Source organism: Lissotriton vulgaris, chromosome 9 (assembly GCF_964263255.1).
Source record: "Lissotriton vulgaris chromosome 9, aLisVul1.2, whole genome shotgun sequence".
In the NCBI taxonomy this organism is placed as follows: domain Eukaryota; kingdom Metazoa; phylum Chordata; class Amphibia; order Caudata; family Salamandridae; genus Lissotriton; species Lissotriton vulgaris.
This window is the reverse complement of record NC_141697.1, coordinates 1,023,010,781-1,023,028,364: the sequence shown is the minus strand read 5'-3', so window position 1 is coordinate 1,023,028,364 and position 17,584 is coordinate 1,023,010,781. Positions and strand designations below refer to the sequence as shown.

At 41.8% G+C, this 17,584-nt stretch overlaps 1 protein-coding gene across 5 annotated transcripts in view; it reads right to left on the bottom strand.

Annotated features, from left to right (window-relative positions):
• The window catches only part of LOC147692727 (cyclin-dependent kinase 17-like), a 600,938-nt gene that overhangs the window by 233,066 nt on the left and 350,288 nt on the right, over positions 1-17,584 (bottom strand). For all 5 annotated transcript variants that reach the window (XM_086938922.1, XM_086938918.1, XM_086938917.1 and 2 more), the window contains one exon: positions 2,735-2,855. In XM_086938922.1, coding sequence (XP_086795048.1) covers positions 2,735-2,855 — 121 coding nt within the window. The remainder of the gene's footprint in view (positions 1-2,734; positions 2,856-17,584) is intronic.

The following is a 17,584-nucleotide window of genomic DNA, read 5'->3' as shown; positions in this document are numbered from 1 at the left end:
AAAGTATTCCCATTCTAGCCTATCGAGTTAAAATTAAACAATGGGGAAAAATTAAATTTGTAGTTTTTCTCTCATCAGGGCATACAAAACATCTTTTAAAATGTCCCTGCTTATTTTCACAAGGCACCTGGCCTTGGGAGCACCTAGGGTAGACCTAAGAGGGGTGACTATATGTAAAACCGAGGTAGTTTATTACTTTGGAAGTACCTATAAATCCGAAGTCGAATTTATATATAATTTCATTTTAAAAGCAGCTTGAAAACCAGGGCTGACTTTTAAAATGAGAGCTGGCATCTCAGCAGTGCACACTTAAGTGCCTAAACTTGCTGGGCCTCTACACATACATGCCCCACCATATACTAGGGTTGTACAGGTAGGTTGGCAGTACCAATTGTAATTACACCTAATTACCATATACCTTTTAATCAGGGCACAAGCCCTGGGCCTGGATTGCAGGGCCCATGGCACAGTCAGAATCAGTTACCACCAGTTCAGTCAAAAAATGGGGGTGATTAGGGCAAAAAGGACGATTTTCCCACAAAGACACTGTGTTTTGGTAGCAACTGACATTTTTTCAACTTTCTCAGGACAGTCTACTTTTTGTCTTTTCCAACCAACTGCCTTAACAAATAATCTTTTTGGAAGTCATTTCTATAATGGAATGATATAAATGGAAACAAATTAAAACACAATGAAGTTGTTCATGAATTGACACATTTACAATCACCAAGAGTTCACATAGTGTAACAAACTTCTGAATCCTTCATTCTTTCTAGCACCTGGTTGCCAATGTCATCACTCAGTGTGCACTCCACCTCCTCACTTAAGCTGGTTTACTTCACCTCCTACATTTATCCCCAAATAGTATGCACAGCTCAAGTGTCCTTAGGTCACAGTAATATTTATACATTTTCTACTGCAGATTATGATCAGAATCATCCGTTTATAACCTTCTATTTCCTAAAGTTGGCACACTATCCATTGATTTAAAAAGGAAGAAGTCATGTGACAAAAGCATGTACAGTGTGGTTGTTTACTCACGCTCCTATATTAATAGGATTTAGCATCTCACTTCTAAATTATAAAGAATCAAAACTAAAGGTTAGTCTTTTCGGGAGTGATGCTGAGCCAAATGCGGCTAATTTCAAAACAGCTCAACATCTTACTGAAATTACAGAGTGACCCAGTTTTAGGGCCAGATGTCCACATTGTGATTCTCTCTCACAGTAATTATTCTGCATATTTTTACCAATTTACTTCTTCAGTCGAGTTTGGTGAAAACCTCCAACTAATCTTTCCCTTGGACACCGAATAGGTCTTTATTCAAGAACTGGTCTTGTTTCAAAACAATCTGCTAAAGAATCGTGCTTATACAATTCAAGAATGTCCCAGTTTGTAGAACAAGGCAACTAAAATATATTCACTTGTTTCATACCTTGCGCCATAAGCAAGTCACATATGGCGTCTGTCAACAGTGCACCACCTCCAACCTGGCTCATCTTTTCCACAGATGGTGGAGAAGTATTTTCTTTCTAACTTGCCCAATGCACCAAACACCTAAGGAACAGACCAGAGAGGGGCAAAATAAATATGCCAAATTCAAATCTGAGACCTAACACAAGGAGCTGAATTCTCTACCAGCTTCCTGGAGCTCTTGAAACAGTGACTGTTATGGTGTCTGCTGTCCAATGTCACATCTAATTCAATATTCATAATGACAGAGTTTACAAAATCTGCCATCAATAACTAATCGGCTAACAACACTGGAATGTAAATTCATATGGAGCCATCTTCCTTTTGGCATGTCACAACCATGGTTTCAGTGAGCACTTACCAAAAACAAAAACAACACTGGCTTCCTCTGTTTGAATGTCTCACCCTCTGTTTGAATGTTTCAATTATGGAAAGCTAAAACTGAAATAGCTAGCACATTTTCAAGGTACCCTTGGTTGTCAAAGAGCTGTCAAGCAAGGAGGGATATCTCCCTCAGTATCAGCCAGAATAAAACGTCTATGTATTCTGATCAGGTATAGTCGCACAAAAAAGGAGCCAGTATTTCCCATGATACCTCAGTTCATACTCCGATATAAGTAACTCTCAAGAGAATCAAAAGAGTTGCCATGCCCCGTCCTGCCTCGGTTGCAAACATATGCCACAACCATATTGAAACTTAACTTCAGCAAGTGCAAAAACTAGCTGGTAAGGTCCAACACACGTCATTTGTGATAAAGTCCTTTAGCCCAGGCGAAAAGCAGAAGGAAAGATACTGGATATAGTTACATTCATGTGGGGGATTAATAGTTGGGAAATAGAACTCATTCCAAAATGATGAAGAACAAAGATTGCTGAAGAGCAACTCTTTGTTGAAACTGATGTACTGTATAAAGGCTACACAGCATTTTGTCCTCAGTGGGCAGGTAGGGAAATCTTGTTTAGAATATCCATGATGCTATGAGGATCTTGAATCATGAAAACAAGTCAGTGTTACTCATGTACTTTGATTTTGGAAGTATCAAAGGCTTGATGAGCCATTTCTATGTTTGGGTCGTAATGGGTGGCGTGCAGGTTCCATATAGATCTAAGCACTGAGTATCTAAATCTCTGATTTATCTTTCCGACTACATAATATTTCTTTAAGTACCAAATGATCTAAGAGAACACATATGACAACACAGATTCTAGTCTGCAAGCAATTACTCCAGGAAAAACTGTTTGAGAAATGTTTTAGACTTACCACATATCAATCGGTGTAGAATATTCTGTTGAACCCAACAAAACATCTGGTGGCCTATACCACAAGGTAACCACTTCATTGGAGTATGTTTTTGTAGGAACTGATTTTGCCCGGGCCAGCCCTAAAAGAAGAGCAAAGAAAGCAGAGGTTACATTTACAAGCTGTACCAGAAAGTCTGATTAATATATACGTTCCCCCAGCACCTTTTTGCTTAACTTCATTAAAGGAATGGAATCACTTCATGTTGATTTGAACAAATTAGTTATGATAAGCTTAAATGTATAACTTCAGCTCATGTATGATATCCAAATGAATCACTGATTTCTGTTTTAGTTTTTTATTTTCACAGATACTAAAATATTAGAAGGCAAAGGTACTTTAAAAGCCTTAGGTAACTTACATTAATACTAAATAGGACAAGGTGTCCTTTCTATTGACATTATAGACTTCAACATTAAAAAAAAGACAAAATCACTATGATGCATAATTTCTGAAATTTAATTTACATGTATATATATTTTTTTTAAAAGCCACAATACTAAGACTGTACAGTCATATCACAAAACCAAACAGTCAAGTATTAACACGGCTACGGCTCTGACATTCAAAGTTGACAGGCTTTTGGTCTTAAAATAATTATCTAGGCAGCCTAGCTTCTCCTTCAATTTGGATTAAAAAAACCCTCACTGTTAAAAAGTGTATAACGCGAGGAAATTAACCAGGACTTATTAAACTGAAAATGTATACAAAGTCATGAAAGTTAGCTACATTTCAAAGAGTTAATATGAATACTCGGGGAAGGGAACAGGAGTTCATAAAAATAGGGGGAAGTTACTCCGAAATACACCATTTCTTAGAAAAATTAGTGAACACTGCTTGAACAGACAGCCAAGCTGTATTGCATGGAATGAGGTTTCAAGACCCTTAGATGCATTCTACCTACAACCGATGTAACTTGACATAGAATAGAATACTTAGCATTAATACATTTACTGACTATCATACCACTGGAAAGGAAAGATGCTAGCATGTTAAAGTATTCTGGTTATATTTTTGAGTCGGGGCATTTAAAATTCATTTGCCACGTTTTCTAACAGGGAATTCAAATTCAGTACATTCATATTAAGTCAGATGTAGTAGCAGGTTGGGTAAATCATTATGGGTCGGAAGTCAAGCACCCACCAGGTGTACTAAAATGAGCATTTGCACATAGCGTAGCAGCTGATGCAGAAACAAACATGGGGGTAATTCGAGTATAGTCAAACAGTTGGGAAAAGTATTACTACTTTGTAGGGTTCATTTCCAAATAGACAGTCAGTGTCAGAGAAGGAGGAAGGTGGAAAATGGCAAAACCAATGCTAGAGACTTGATTTTCATCCCAGTCTATGGACTGAACGAGATGCTATAGACTACTCCTAAACGACACAGAAGGTCTTTTCTTAGGTCTAGAGAGCTGTACTCAATTCAGTTGAATCTCTGACAACTTATGTATGCTCTCCAAATTAATCCAGGACTTCTGTTTTAGTTTAAGTATGAAGCACAATCTAACTGATGACTTGAGGTTGCCACATCCCAAGGCTGATGAGGGGTGATACCCCGAAACTGGTCCTAGGATGCTTGTTTCTGGTCCAGGGAAGACCTGGCCTGGAGGTCCGGGCTGGACTGTTCCACTGAGGAGCAGGGTCAAGACTGATTTGCATATGGATGGGTCCAAGTAGGGTGGCATAGTGAGCAAAACAACGATAGCTTAAAGTCAGATCTCTTGACTAGGGGTGAGTGGTTGAAAAGTTTCAGCACTCTGTCAACCATCTTGCTGTGTTTGCTATGTTCCCCCCAAGTGGCAAAGGGTATCTCCAGACATGGGTTCCCTTGCTCATTGTGCCACTGGAGTCAAGCTTGCTTGGCTGATGAGGTGATAACCAGAAACTGGCCCCAGGATGCTTGTTTCCAGTCCAAGGAGGACCTGACCTTCTAGTTCAGGCTTAACTGTTCCCATGAGGAGCAGGGTCAAGGCTGATCTGCATATGGCTGGATCCAAACTGGGGTGGCATAGTGAGCAAAAGAATAATGGATTAAACCTATTTTTCTTGACTGGGGTGAGTGGTTTAAATGTTTCAGCACTCCGACCATCATCTTGTTGTGTTTGGATTGTAACACATACATGGTCATACAGTACACTGTTCATGGATACAGCATGTGTCTCTGAGGAACTGGTGGGTAGCCTCCAAGCATCACAGCACTGCAGAAGGTTTCCAAAGGCCATTTCAAATCTACAATAAACCACTTTTTATACAAAGCTTTCTCCCAAGCATCTTGGCCAAACAATTTTATAATTTTCTCCAGTCTCTCAGATTATCAAGCAACTATGCATCTGGAAAGGTAGTGGTAATACAGATCTCCTCTGTAATCAACCATCACCATACATCTTTAAACAATATCTTAAAGTTACGCTTTTTTTGTACATTCAGCCTATTGGCACTCTTCGCTTTGCGTATATGAAAAATAACAACCTAGGCAATTAATGATTAAAATACCCTATTGGTAAAAGGTAATAAGTGATTGACTACAGCTGACTAAAAGACATTGTTTTTTATTTAACAATTAAGAAAGTAAACAATTCATTCATATAACACAAAATTAAAATCCACAGTGTAACATATCATAAGCATCATAGAACAAAATTAAATAAACAATCTAAAAAGCTAATTCTTTATCTATAGTAGATAAGTGGCGAGATTATATGACTCTACGCGCGTTTCGGCGGCCAGCGCCTTCTTCCTGGAGTAGCCATGTAATATTATTATACAAATGTTTTCTTGTTCTACAGAAACGAACAGGTAAGATGCCTGCTTCTTATTATGTGTTCTTCCACGTCAGGTGTTGCCTGGTTAGTATAGATGACTGATAATTAGCGTCCACCACCGGAGCCCTTCATTTAGATTACCACTCTGTCGTATCTACGTTTGAGCAGTTTTCGAAGTATTATTGGTATCTATTAAAAATTGCAATGTTCTACTGATATTCTGGGTGTATTCTTCAGTTCTAGAGAGTGATCAATTGGCGAGGTATTATGTTAGGTAGCCACCTATTCGCCTAGAAAGCCAAGATTCTCTACTCCTATGATGAGGTGAGGTTAAAAAAGATTCTCAGATCTTGTGTAGAGGGTTGATATTAAAAGATCTCCCTGCCCAAGGATAGTTGGCAGGGCTCTCTATGTCCGGTGGCGGGAGCTCCGTCTGACGACTGCAAACGCGGGAAGCTTTGCGAACACAGCACCTACACCACAAATCTATAATTGTTGTTGCTCTTCTTAGGCCTTGTATTTAGACCCGATATGTATTTAACCCCTTCGATGCTTATGACGGAATGGCTCAGACATCAGCGTTGGTTGGGCTGTGCTGATGACTGAACCGTTCCGTCACGACCGCGCCCGTTTTTAGAACCTTCAGCACAGCGCGAAAATTCGCGCCGCGCTGAAGGTGTTAATCAATTTACTATTTTCATGCAGTAGTCTGTCGCCACTCTACAACACCAAACCATATGCAGAAAATCTAATTTATCCACCCCAAAATGAGGACAGCAACAAGGGCAAGTGGGGTAGATTCTACATACAGCCAATGGAGTGGAATATACCAGATGTATGAATTTAAAGTGGGTTAATCAAAATAGGTATTACTTGTCACATTCTTGGGGTACCCCACCAACCTATTCCAGTTTGCATCTGACAGTTGTTGTCCATAATCCTGCTCCCATTTCAACTGGAGTAAAAAAATCAGAGCAATGATGCTCTGCAAATTTAAACTTATACTGGGAGAACAATGGGTGTCCACCTTGCAACAATCAACTGAGCTCCTGAAACCACACAGATTCTGGTGGGCAACCATGAACATCCTCCCCCAAGTATCTTGCAGGGCCTTTATTAACCTGACAGAGCAAGAACTGCTCTGCCGCTATACCAAACTGAGTTTTGGCCTCCTCAAATGTTAGGAAGGCCTGATCAATATAAAGATAACCTATCAACAGGCATACACTAGATATTCAGCAAGACATTACAGCACCCAAATACTTACAGAAATTCCTAAAGCCCACCCTCCTCTACAGAAATTCCTTAATCACACTCTCCCCTGCAAAGAGAACGCCTAAAAGATAAAAGCGCAAACTGTGGACATCTAGTAGTGCAAAACAGGACCAAACGTAATAAATATGGTCTAGCGCGATGGAGTACAAGCAAGATACAACAAGCATTTGCAATGCAATACGTCTCACATTTGGGAGAGTTTAAGCTATTAGCATTGTAAATGATAATGCCTTTTATTTAAGTGTTATGAAAACCAACATATATAAAAAGCATTGTCATTTCTAATACCAATAGCTCAAACTCTTGCAAATGCAAGACCACTTTAATGGCGGCTGCGCCCCTTTATTTCAGGTTACAGCGAGCCGCGTCTAAAGAAAGGGGCGCGGCCACATTAAAGTGAAACACAAACAAATGTTTTTGTTTTTTTGTAAAGCGCCCCATGCTGGGCTTTCACTTTAATGGCAGCAGAGCCCTTTTCTTTAGGCGCGGCATGCTGTATGTATGTATGTATGTATGTTAGGGATTTGTAAAGCGCAGGAATCACCGCACTATCAGAGAGGAAGTCAGACAGACACGGGCGGTCATGGATTAAGCCCTGAATAATTCAGTCTTCAGGAGTTTCCTAAAGCAGAAAAGACTGGGGCATTTGCGCAAGTCCTCCGGCAAGGTGTTCCAGTATTTAGAGGCCAGATAAGCGACAATTTTGTCTCCTGTGCGTATTTTCTTAAAACGGGGGACCACCAGCAGCCCTTTGCCTTCTGATCCAAGATGACGATTCGAACAGTAGACTTTAAACTTGTCTTCCAGGTAGCTAGGGCTCGCACCATATAGTGCTTTATGGGCGAGACTTGAAGTTAATTCTCTGACGGATAGGGAGCCAGTGGAGTTGTTTTAACAATGGCCCGGAGGAGGTACGAGGCGTTTTTTTAGGGGCCATGTGGCCACATTTTGAACAATCTGCAATCTGCTGAGAAGGGATACATTTGCAGAATAGTTATCAAAAAAGGGGACATTGTTCCTACAAACGGGGTGCAAAAAGTCACCCACGCCTTAGGGTGCAAATAGTCACCCGTGCAAACAAAATAGGAAAAAAGAAACGAAGAAAGGAAAAAATGTCCCATGTGAAAGTGACCCACTACTAAAGTGGGACAAACATTTGTTATCCTGTGTTGCGGGTCCTATTTTTATACCTGGTGCCTTCTTTGAAGTTGGAAAGGTTTCTAGAGATTTTCTTTGAAGTTTGCGGACTCCCCTGTCCTGGCTCCAACCTGGCTGCATGAATAAGACAGGGGTGGAAAGTCCTTTGTGTGAAGGGAGAGTACAGCCTATTAAGTGGGGATGTGTCCTGCTCTGCCCCCCAACCCTCCTGCCAGTTGATGGCCCATCTAAGCACACCTAAATCCTCTACTGTGTGGCTTTCTTGAAAGGAATAAGTGAAGTTCAACTGCCAACTACAACCAGTCACGTGACTCAGAACAGGCTGCAGGTACCAAATAGTTAGGACAGGAACATGGCATGTTTCTAAAAGTGGCACTTTCAAATTGGTATCTTGAAATTCAACTTTACCATCATAGAAGATTTTTAATTAAAATTTCTTAGAAACCAAACATGAAATGTTTACCCGCTTCCAAGCAAAAGTTAGCACTTACTAAATGTAATAAGGCATCCAAATGTTTTCCTATGGAAATGATAGGTCTCACACTAGTGAAAAACTGATTTTGGAGTTTTCCACTACCAGAATGCGTACAACTTAAAAGCACACATCCAACCATTAAATTATAATGCACTCTGCCTTATTGCCTTCCTAGGGACTACTTTAGGGGTGACTTACATGCAAAATAAGGAGAGTTTAAGGCTTGGCAAGGGGTTAATATTGCCTAGTCGAATCTGCAGTTTACAACAAGTTTTAAGGGGCTACTAAAGAGGGTGGCACAATAAGTGCTGACGGCCCACTAGTCACATTTAATGTACAGGCCCTGGGTATATGGTATACCAATCTACAAGGGATTTATGAGTAACTTAAATACACCAATCAGGTGTAAGCCAATTTTACCATGTTTAAATGATAGTCACACACACTTTAGCCCTGGTTAGCAGTGGTAGGGTACAGAGTTCTAGAGCCAACAAAAACAAACTTCAGCAAAACGTAGAGGGTGCAGACAGAATTTTGGGGTGAAGAGCACCCTAAAGCTGATAGGACTAACACCTAGCAATTATCGATAATGGGAGGTCCTTCCAGAAAGGCTAAGTGTCACATATGCCACTAAAGTCCCAGACTATATTCAAGTCAATACCACACTATGTGTCATGCCCAATGCTTCAAATTCCATATATGCTAGAGTGGGCTATGTTTGGAAGCCCAGCCCCATCTCAGCTGATCAGCACCTCCCAGTAAGAACAAATGAGGCCAGTTTGTAGTTGGCCAGGGCAGGTCTCCAATTTTTCTAGCATATCAGGTATGGACTGTCAAACTCCTTTAAATAGACCAACATGTAAAATGTAAATGTAAATGTAATATACTCTTAAAGCGCACAGCTGCCCCAGCAACGGGGCGTTTCGGCACTGTATAACGCTGTGGAACCCTTCCTGGCTCTCCCTGTGAGATGCCCCTCCTGGGCACCTCAAAGGTGAAGCCAGGCATCCCAGTGTTGTTAGGGCCGTTGTAAAGATTAAGCAAGCTATTGCCCAGAGTTGCAGCGTGGGACCCATGATTAGAGTAGGCGCTGAGGCGAGAATTATCGAGTCCGCGGAGATTAAGCCCAAGACCCTGCCGCGTCGGGACTTGAACCCTGGTCCCGGGCCTGATCTCTGCTTCAGAGTCTGCCGCTCTAACTAGTGAGCCACACTTCTCCACCATCAGCATATGCGTCACATTTCCTTTTTACCTTCTAATCTGTCAAGTTTATTCTAAGCAGATTGACCACAGGTTCGATAAAGGGAGACAAAGGAATAAAGGATATTCCTTTCTTTACCTCTCACTGGTACACTACCTTAACAAATGTACTCTCAAATGGGCTGCAAATACAGGGGCCTGATCCAGGTTATAATGTTGGGACCAGAATTAAATGACTTCAGCATCTGAGATAGGAATTCCCACGCCATGATATCAAAGACCGTCTCAATGTTTAGCTAGGCCACATATATTCTCTATCAGACAGATATAAAAAAAAAATGCTTTAAGTGGGCAAATCACCAGAGATTCATTATTATATAATGATAAGGTATAAAACGTGAATGGCATAGATGTATTAACTGTAATATCACCCAGAAAATTCATCTTAGCAATAGCTCCTGTAAGTATAATATTATCTACAATTATTACTGAGAGGGGCATCAGTACTTAAAATACATTGGGTCTCTCTCAATCTTTGGTACCCAAACAAATATAGCTTCCCTCACTGATCTGGCCTCTCTCAAGATTCATGATCTTAGATCAACCTTGATGGGCATTGTAAAAGTAAGTTTTGATGCTCTGTGGGGAAAGACAGAGCACTGGTAAAGTTTGGAAATCTCTGCGATATCTCTGTTGGGGACTGTGTCATCAAGATAGTCTCTCTGCCACCAATAATACACTTAAATGTTGACTGACTGTTTGGCTGGGTCGACGTATCAAGACAAGCAGAATGCCTCCATACAATATCAACCAAGGGTAGACTAGAAATGGCCTTACATAAAGTTAACCATGTGGGCCAACAAGTTGGAACAACTCTCGAAGAATATATGTGGCCTGGCTAGACATTGAGACATTGTGTCTAAACGTCCCAAAAGGCACAAGTAATAATTTGAGACTTTGTTCTGAAATGTGTCAACACACCGGACTGGGTTAGACAATTCAATATTCTAAATAGATAAAATACTACAGTTCTGGTATCATGGCATCCGACACTAGTAAGCTAAATTCCCACTTCCACGTTAACTGTTGACTTTTCTATTGGAGTGAATGGGATACTATGGGCCAGATGTAGGTAATCCCAGTTTACCGACTCAAACACCGAATCATACCGATTCGGTATTTAAGAACAGGTAAATGGGATGTAGGTAATTTTTCTGTAAAAATTACAGAATCGGTAAGTTTCGGTAATTATCGAATCGGTAGTTGCCATTTATTCCTATGGGCCTGGAGGCCCATAGGAATGAATGGCAATTACCGAATCTGTAAATACCGATTCGGTAAAAGGGGGAAACATTAAAGGGTGGCAGGGTGTCACTTTGACACCCTGTTGCACCCCTCAATTGGGTATGGGTGCACATGTTGCAGACATACATGCCCTAAGGGCATGTATGTCTGCAACATGGCACTGTTGGAAAAGCAAAAAAATATGCTTTTTTAGTTGGTGGTAAATAACGAATCCTTAACTGAGGAATGCACTAATAAGTGCTCCCTACATCCTGGATTCGTTAATTTACCGAATCGGTATGTTAAGAATTCAGTATTTTACCGAATCCTTAAATTACTGATTCGGTAAAATACCGAATCCTACAAAAAATGCCACCTACATCTGGAAAGCCCAATACCGGTCGGTAACGGCCGAAATTCGGTAATTTCGGCCGTTACCAACCGGTATTGGGCGACCTACATCTGGCCCTATGTGTGCAGCTTTTCCCATGTACCTTGAAAGAAGGTTCCTTTACTACGATTGCCCATAAGGGATTCAAAATTAGTCTGAGGATGGATAACTTTTGGAAGTATCTTTTACTTCAGCATAGCCTGATGTCCATTCCTCCCCATCACAAGGAGCAAATAGAAAGCAAACGCCCATATCACAGGCACATGGTCTCTTTTGCAATCTCTTAGGCTTATGGATTTCTGCAGCCTAAGACTGAACACCCACTCATGGTACTAAAGCAAACTTAGGAGGCAGAGCTAGGCCTTCAGTTACCCGAATATACTTGGGGGCTAGCTTAGTGACAATCATAATCTTAGAAACAGCAATAATAAACTGACCAACCACGTGCACCACCGCACTTACTGGTTCGCAGTTTAACTTGTCTAAAGCTTGTCGGAGGAATGCATAACAAATGGAACTTTACCTGCACATGTTGCAGGGCTGCCCTTGGATTTGCCAGTTCTGGCTATGCACAATGAGCAGGATTGATGATCTGTTGGGCCCTAAAATAGACCATATTTAATGTTTATAATGTCATGTGACATTTGCCACTATGAATGCTACTATGCAAACCTTTGCAACACTAGTAAGTAAAACAAAAGTACTCTTTTTAAGAGCAGACCTTTACATCTCAGGTTTTCTTGACATTTTTATTTCACTAAAAATATAGGGTTTAAGGCTTAAGGAACAGGTATTAAGGGCGCTGGGGTAGGTAGATCTAAAGGGCTTTTAGGGTTCACGGGCAGGAAGAAGCAAATACCTTATAGGGAAATGACAACTCAAAGGACAAGCCCAAGACACAATAAAAGGCCATATTTCGGACATACCTGCAAGATTGCTGTGTGGGCAGGCAGCCCTAAATGGATCTGTGAGGCAAAGGATTAAGGAGCGAGGACTGGGGAGCGAGGTCTCGGCTCGCACTACATTTCCCAGAAGCCCCAACATCGCGCACATCACGCCATCACCTGTAAGTGCCCGGAGGCGCTTAAAACACCACAGCTCCTCCCGCAGCGCGGGGCGGGCGTGCCGGGCGCAGCCTGGGCCAAGGGCCGGCCCGTACGTGCCCGTCAAAGCCCGGAGGAGCCTGGGCTGGGCCATCTCTCCGACATCTGCTACCTGGGGGCTATCATCTAGAAGGTACTGTTGACACATACTTAGTGTGCTTATTTTAAAACGTCTACTAAGTGCATTTGTCAATAATGGCCTCGTTTGTGGGGTGCGCCACTAGTACTAATCTATCATGACAAAGCGCAAGGGAGCAGCGGGAACTCTGGATGCCTTCATTGTTAGGGCTGAAAGTTTACCCTCGCATGAAATTGAGCTTACCGAACGACGCCTGTCTCTGGATCTCCTAACTGCAGAAAGACGCGCAACCCTGGATGCGCTAAACCAGGGTGATATCCCCCATCATCGTCTTTCCCCAACGCCGAACTTACAGACAATGCCTGAAGTAATTCCCTCATCATCGCCAACGCTGCTAATGGATACTCCCTCCATCGCCACACCTAATGGCCCCAGAATTGCAACCCGGGCACGTGCTTCTCAAACCATGGCCCCAAATAAACTACTAGAGCCTGCGGCAAAACGGAAACGGGTTGCCCCTCCTAAATTAAAACCCAAAAACCAATCTAAAATTGTAAGAAGCGTGGACCTCCCTATACATGCAGTGACCACCTTTTCCATGGGTACTCAGACTGATGACGTCCCATCTACATTTAGAATGGATAACACTATGGATGCCTTGGAGTCAAGCATGAGAACATTGATGAGTTACACAAAGGCACTCTTTGAGAAGAACTTTAGTTTTCTGCAAGATAGACTTGATCAATTGGAACGCTTGGTTACATCGGAGTCTGCCACAGAGAGACCTGGAGGCGTTTTTCCTCCCCTAACTACCGATCACACTATGGTGGCTAACCCCTGCCAAACATGTTCTAAAATTCTGGATCTTATTGCTCCAAAGCCTATTGTTGTCCCTGGTTCTGGACTGGAGGATTGCACTGAGCAGCCCTCACCTAGACATCATAAGCTTTTGCAACTGGGCACCCATCTCCCCAACACTATTGGGCATAAGGATAGATTGGCTAATGTAAGACCGGTGCTTCCCAGTGATTATTCCAACACTGATGTCTTGAATCTCCCCCCAGCTTCTTGTCCCTATGTTTTAATCCTGGCGGGTGTTCCTTGTTTAACAGACACTGTGAGGGAGTCGTGGGTTGATTTGCGGAATAAGTGTGTGGATTGGCTTAAGAAACATAAAGGTTTCAACCCCTCCAACCTACATGAAATATTAATGGTGCGTAGAGTGGGGTGGGTTGGCCAATCCCCAAAAAACATCACGGGAGACTGCATTGTCATTAACTTTTGTAGGCCACAGTTGGTCCGTAATGTTTTATGCTCACTAGAGCAAACACTTGCACCACATACTGATATTTGTGCTCTCCCCTTGGGTTATTTTTGTAAACCCCTCACTCGCCCTTACCCTAATGCGCCTGTAGTTTTACCTATAGCAAACTGCTTCTCTGTCTTGTCAGATCTGGATATTCCTGACTGACAATCATACTTACGAATTTATTATGCTAAATTGTCAGAGAATGTAAGAGATCCTCTTCCCGTATCACCTTCCCCTATTTATGGTAACTCACTCAGATCAACCAGAACAGTGGCAGCAACGATCTAAATGTTTTGTCCTGGAATATAGCAGGCCTACAGTCAAGGCTAGAAGACCCTGAGTGGCTTAGCTTAATGAACTAGCAGGATATTGTAATGTTTCAGGAGACTGTCACCAAGGAGCTGCATCTTAATGGGTTTCAGTGCCATAACATGTTAGCTGCCAAACCCAGATTGGGCCGCCCATCTGGTGGCCTTTCTATCTGGATTAATATTGCTGGCGGTGGAAGTGTTAAGAATATACCAACTGATAATTTACATTTCCAAGCCCTTTTATTTAAAAGGAAACTTTTTTCTTTTTGATTAAATTGTATAACAATGATTTTAATACGATTCCAAATAGGAATTTTATGGAGCTATTTAATTTTATTACTAATTTAGAGACCACGCAAGAGTTCGATAAAGTTGGCGGCATCTTGTTGGGCGGCGATTTTAATGCTAGGCTCAACTATGCCCGTACGCATATTAGTACGAATGAGCAAGGTATTTCTTACCAAAGGGGTGCTGAATTGCGTTCTTTTTTGAGCTCTCACAATTTGCAAAATGTCATGGATATTACTGCCAATTTTTTACCGAATGCCCAGTTTGTGCCAACTTTTAGAGGTAGGGGGTGTTCTTCAACTACTGATTATTTCTTTGTTTCACCTCGCCTCGCTGACTGTTTATCAGAGGGTGTTGTCATCCCAATGAGTCAAGGGAACCACAACCCCATTAGGGTTGTCATGAGTTTGGAATTATGGCCCATTTTTAAAAGGGAATGTGGTGCTAGGAACTTATCCCCCACGACAGATAAACTCAGACTCAGATGGCGGCTATTAATACTAAGGAAGTGTTCCGTGTCTTAGTTAGAGATAATTTATGTCTCTTTAACTCATGTCGGTCAGACACGGTCCTTTATCCCAAGGCGGTCTGTGACTTTGTTAAGATTTGGTCAGCCTCTAAATCTTTATTATCAGCACCTCGCAGGGAAATTGAATCAGGCCCCAGATGGTTCAATCGTGAGTGTTCAGCGGCAAACAGGGAATTGCGCAGGGCATTGTCTTCCAAACCTAATTGTCCTATTGAAGTGAGAGAAGCTAGACGTAGGTATAGAGTGACAATAAACAAAAGGAAAACAGAGATCCTTGAAGACCGCTGAGATGTATTAGCAAGAGTAGCTGACCTAAGGGAGGGAGATGCCTTTTGGGCCGCTGTCAAGGACCTGCGATGTTCAGGCCAGTTCCTGACCCCGATTAGCGGTACCATTTCAGGCGAAGCATGGGTGAATCATTTTGCCACCATTTATGCTGCACCACATTCAGAGTCTGCTCCACTGTCATATTGCCACCCACCGAGGGTTGACATAACTTTATCTGAGGTAGAAGATGGCATTACTCAGAGCGCAGGGAATAAGGCACCTGGCCCTGATGGCTTACCCATCGATATTATTAAATCAAACTTGGAAGTCTGAGCACCGCTCCTCTTAAATGTTTTTAATAATCTTACCCTCGCCCCTCTTCCTCGCACCTGGCCATCAAGTATCATCGTCCCTAATTTCAAGAAGGGAGACTGCTCTCAACCTAGCTGTTACAGACCTATCTCGCTTATTGACAATACTTTAAAAATCCTTGGCAGGATTTTATATAATAAGATTTTGAGCTGGACCAAGGACAAATGGTATTTTGGAGTGCTGCCAATTTGGTTTCCGCAAAGAGGTAGTAACCATTGAACAGTGCCTCAATCTAAACCTAATCCTAGGTAAATATAATAGTGCACGTAGATCAGCAGTTTATCTTGCCTTTATGGACTTGTCCTCCGCTTTCGATCTTGTTATTAGATCGAAACTTTGGACAGCTCTTTTGAATTATGGTCTGGATGAATCCCTTGTGCATTTTTTGGCCTACTTGCACATGGACCTTAATGCTTGTGTCAGGATCGGTCAGGGGGGCGAAGTGACGAAAGCTATAAAAGTTCATAGAGGGGTAAGACAGGGGTGCGTGTTAGCCCCCTTCTTTTTATTATTTATATTAACGGGCTGCACAAAATCCTAACCCCTCTTTCCTATGACGTCCCCAAAATTATGGGCAAATCTCTCCCTGTTCTACTTTATGCGGATGATGCGATCCTTATGGGCCGCACTCCGAATGCTTTACGTGCCTTGGTCAAGGGGTTCGTTGATTACATGGAGTCCCTCGACCTAAAAACTAATTTTAAGAAATCTTTTATTATGTCCTGTGGCCCTAAGAAACGACAGCTACGTTGTGTTTCGGTGGGCGCTGATAAGCTGTGGTCTACTAACAGTTTTTCCTATTTAGGGGTGGTCTTTGCTGCGAACAGCTCCTGGACTGAGCTTATTGATCACTCCAGGGGTAGGTTCTCAAAGGCCATCAACTCAATCCTCAGCTTACCCCGTTCTAAAAATACTGGCACCATATTGGCAATGTAAAAAATGTATTAAGCCCAATGCACTCCCGTCGCCACATATGGCGCGGAGGTTTGGGGTATCGCTAAGAGCCGACCTATTCAATCTGAAGAGAACAGATTTCTCAGGAAGATACTCTGCGTTCCTATTTCCACCCCACAATATGTTTGTCATGAGGAATTGGGCGTGAATTTTATTGAAGATTTTGTGCGGGCCGGCCCTGCTCTCTTCTGGCTTTCCAGCTGGAAGAACCCATCACTCACAAGAGACATTATCACTGACTGTTTGAATTGTGATAAATGTATGGATATCCCTTGGCTCTCTGGAGTGTATATTAGCCTTTGCAGTATTAATCAAGGGAGTGTTTTTACTAATCATACTGCAAATGATCTCCCACATAAAAATTATCTACGACATGCTTTATACACACTGTACGGCCGAGAAAGATTATGCAGGGAATCCTTGAAGACAACTGTCTCTATTTATTTGGCCCACGATTTTTTGATCTTACCCATGCCTCGCTATTTGACGATTCCGATGAGTCATTGGGAGCCGGGCTTATTATTTCGCCTAAGGGCAGGCACAATTAAAGTTGCACTTTGTTTTCCCCTCGGCCACCACAATGAACTTGATTTTTTGCCTTGCTCGTGCGATGCCCTGAGTGGACAATCTGCTTTGCATTTTATATTCTTTTGCAAATTTTATATGAAATATATCAAATGGTTTTTAACTTTGTATTTTAAAAAATATAAACCAATTAGCTTGGAAAATGTTTATCTAATGATATTAACACTGGGTGATGTTGAACTTATCTTTCGTACTGGCACTTTTCTGCTAATAGCTGTTCGAGCAAGACAGATTATGCTTGACCCGTAAATTTGGTCCATTTTTGTATGTACTTTGGCATTTTATGTTTTTTATTTTTTCAGTGTTTTTATGTATTTGTACTTTTGTGGATACTTGGATATCCGAATAAAGTTATTTGATGATAAGGCCCATACTACTTCAGGGAAATTTTAAAATGTTATAGTTCATCTCTATTATGGAACTAGAAGGTCACTTTATACCACTGAACAATACAAATGTATCTCAGC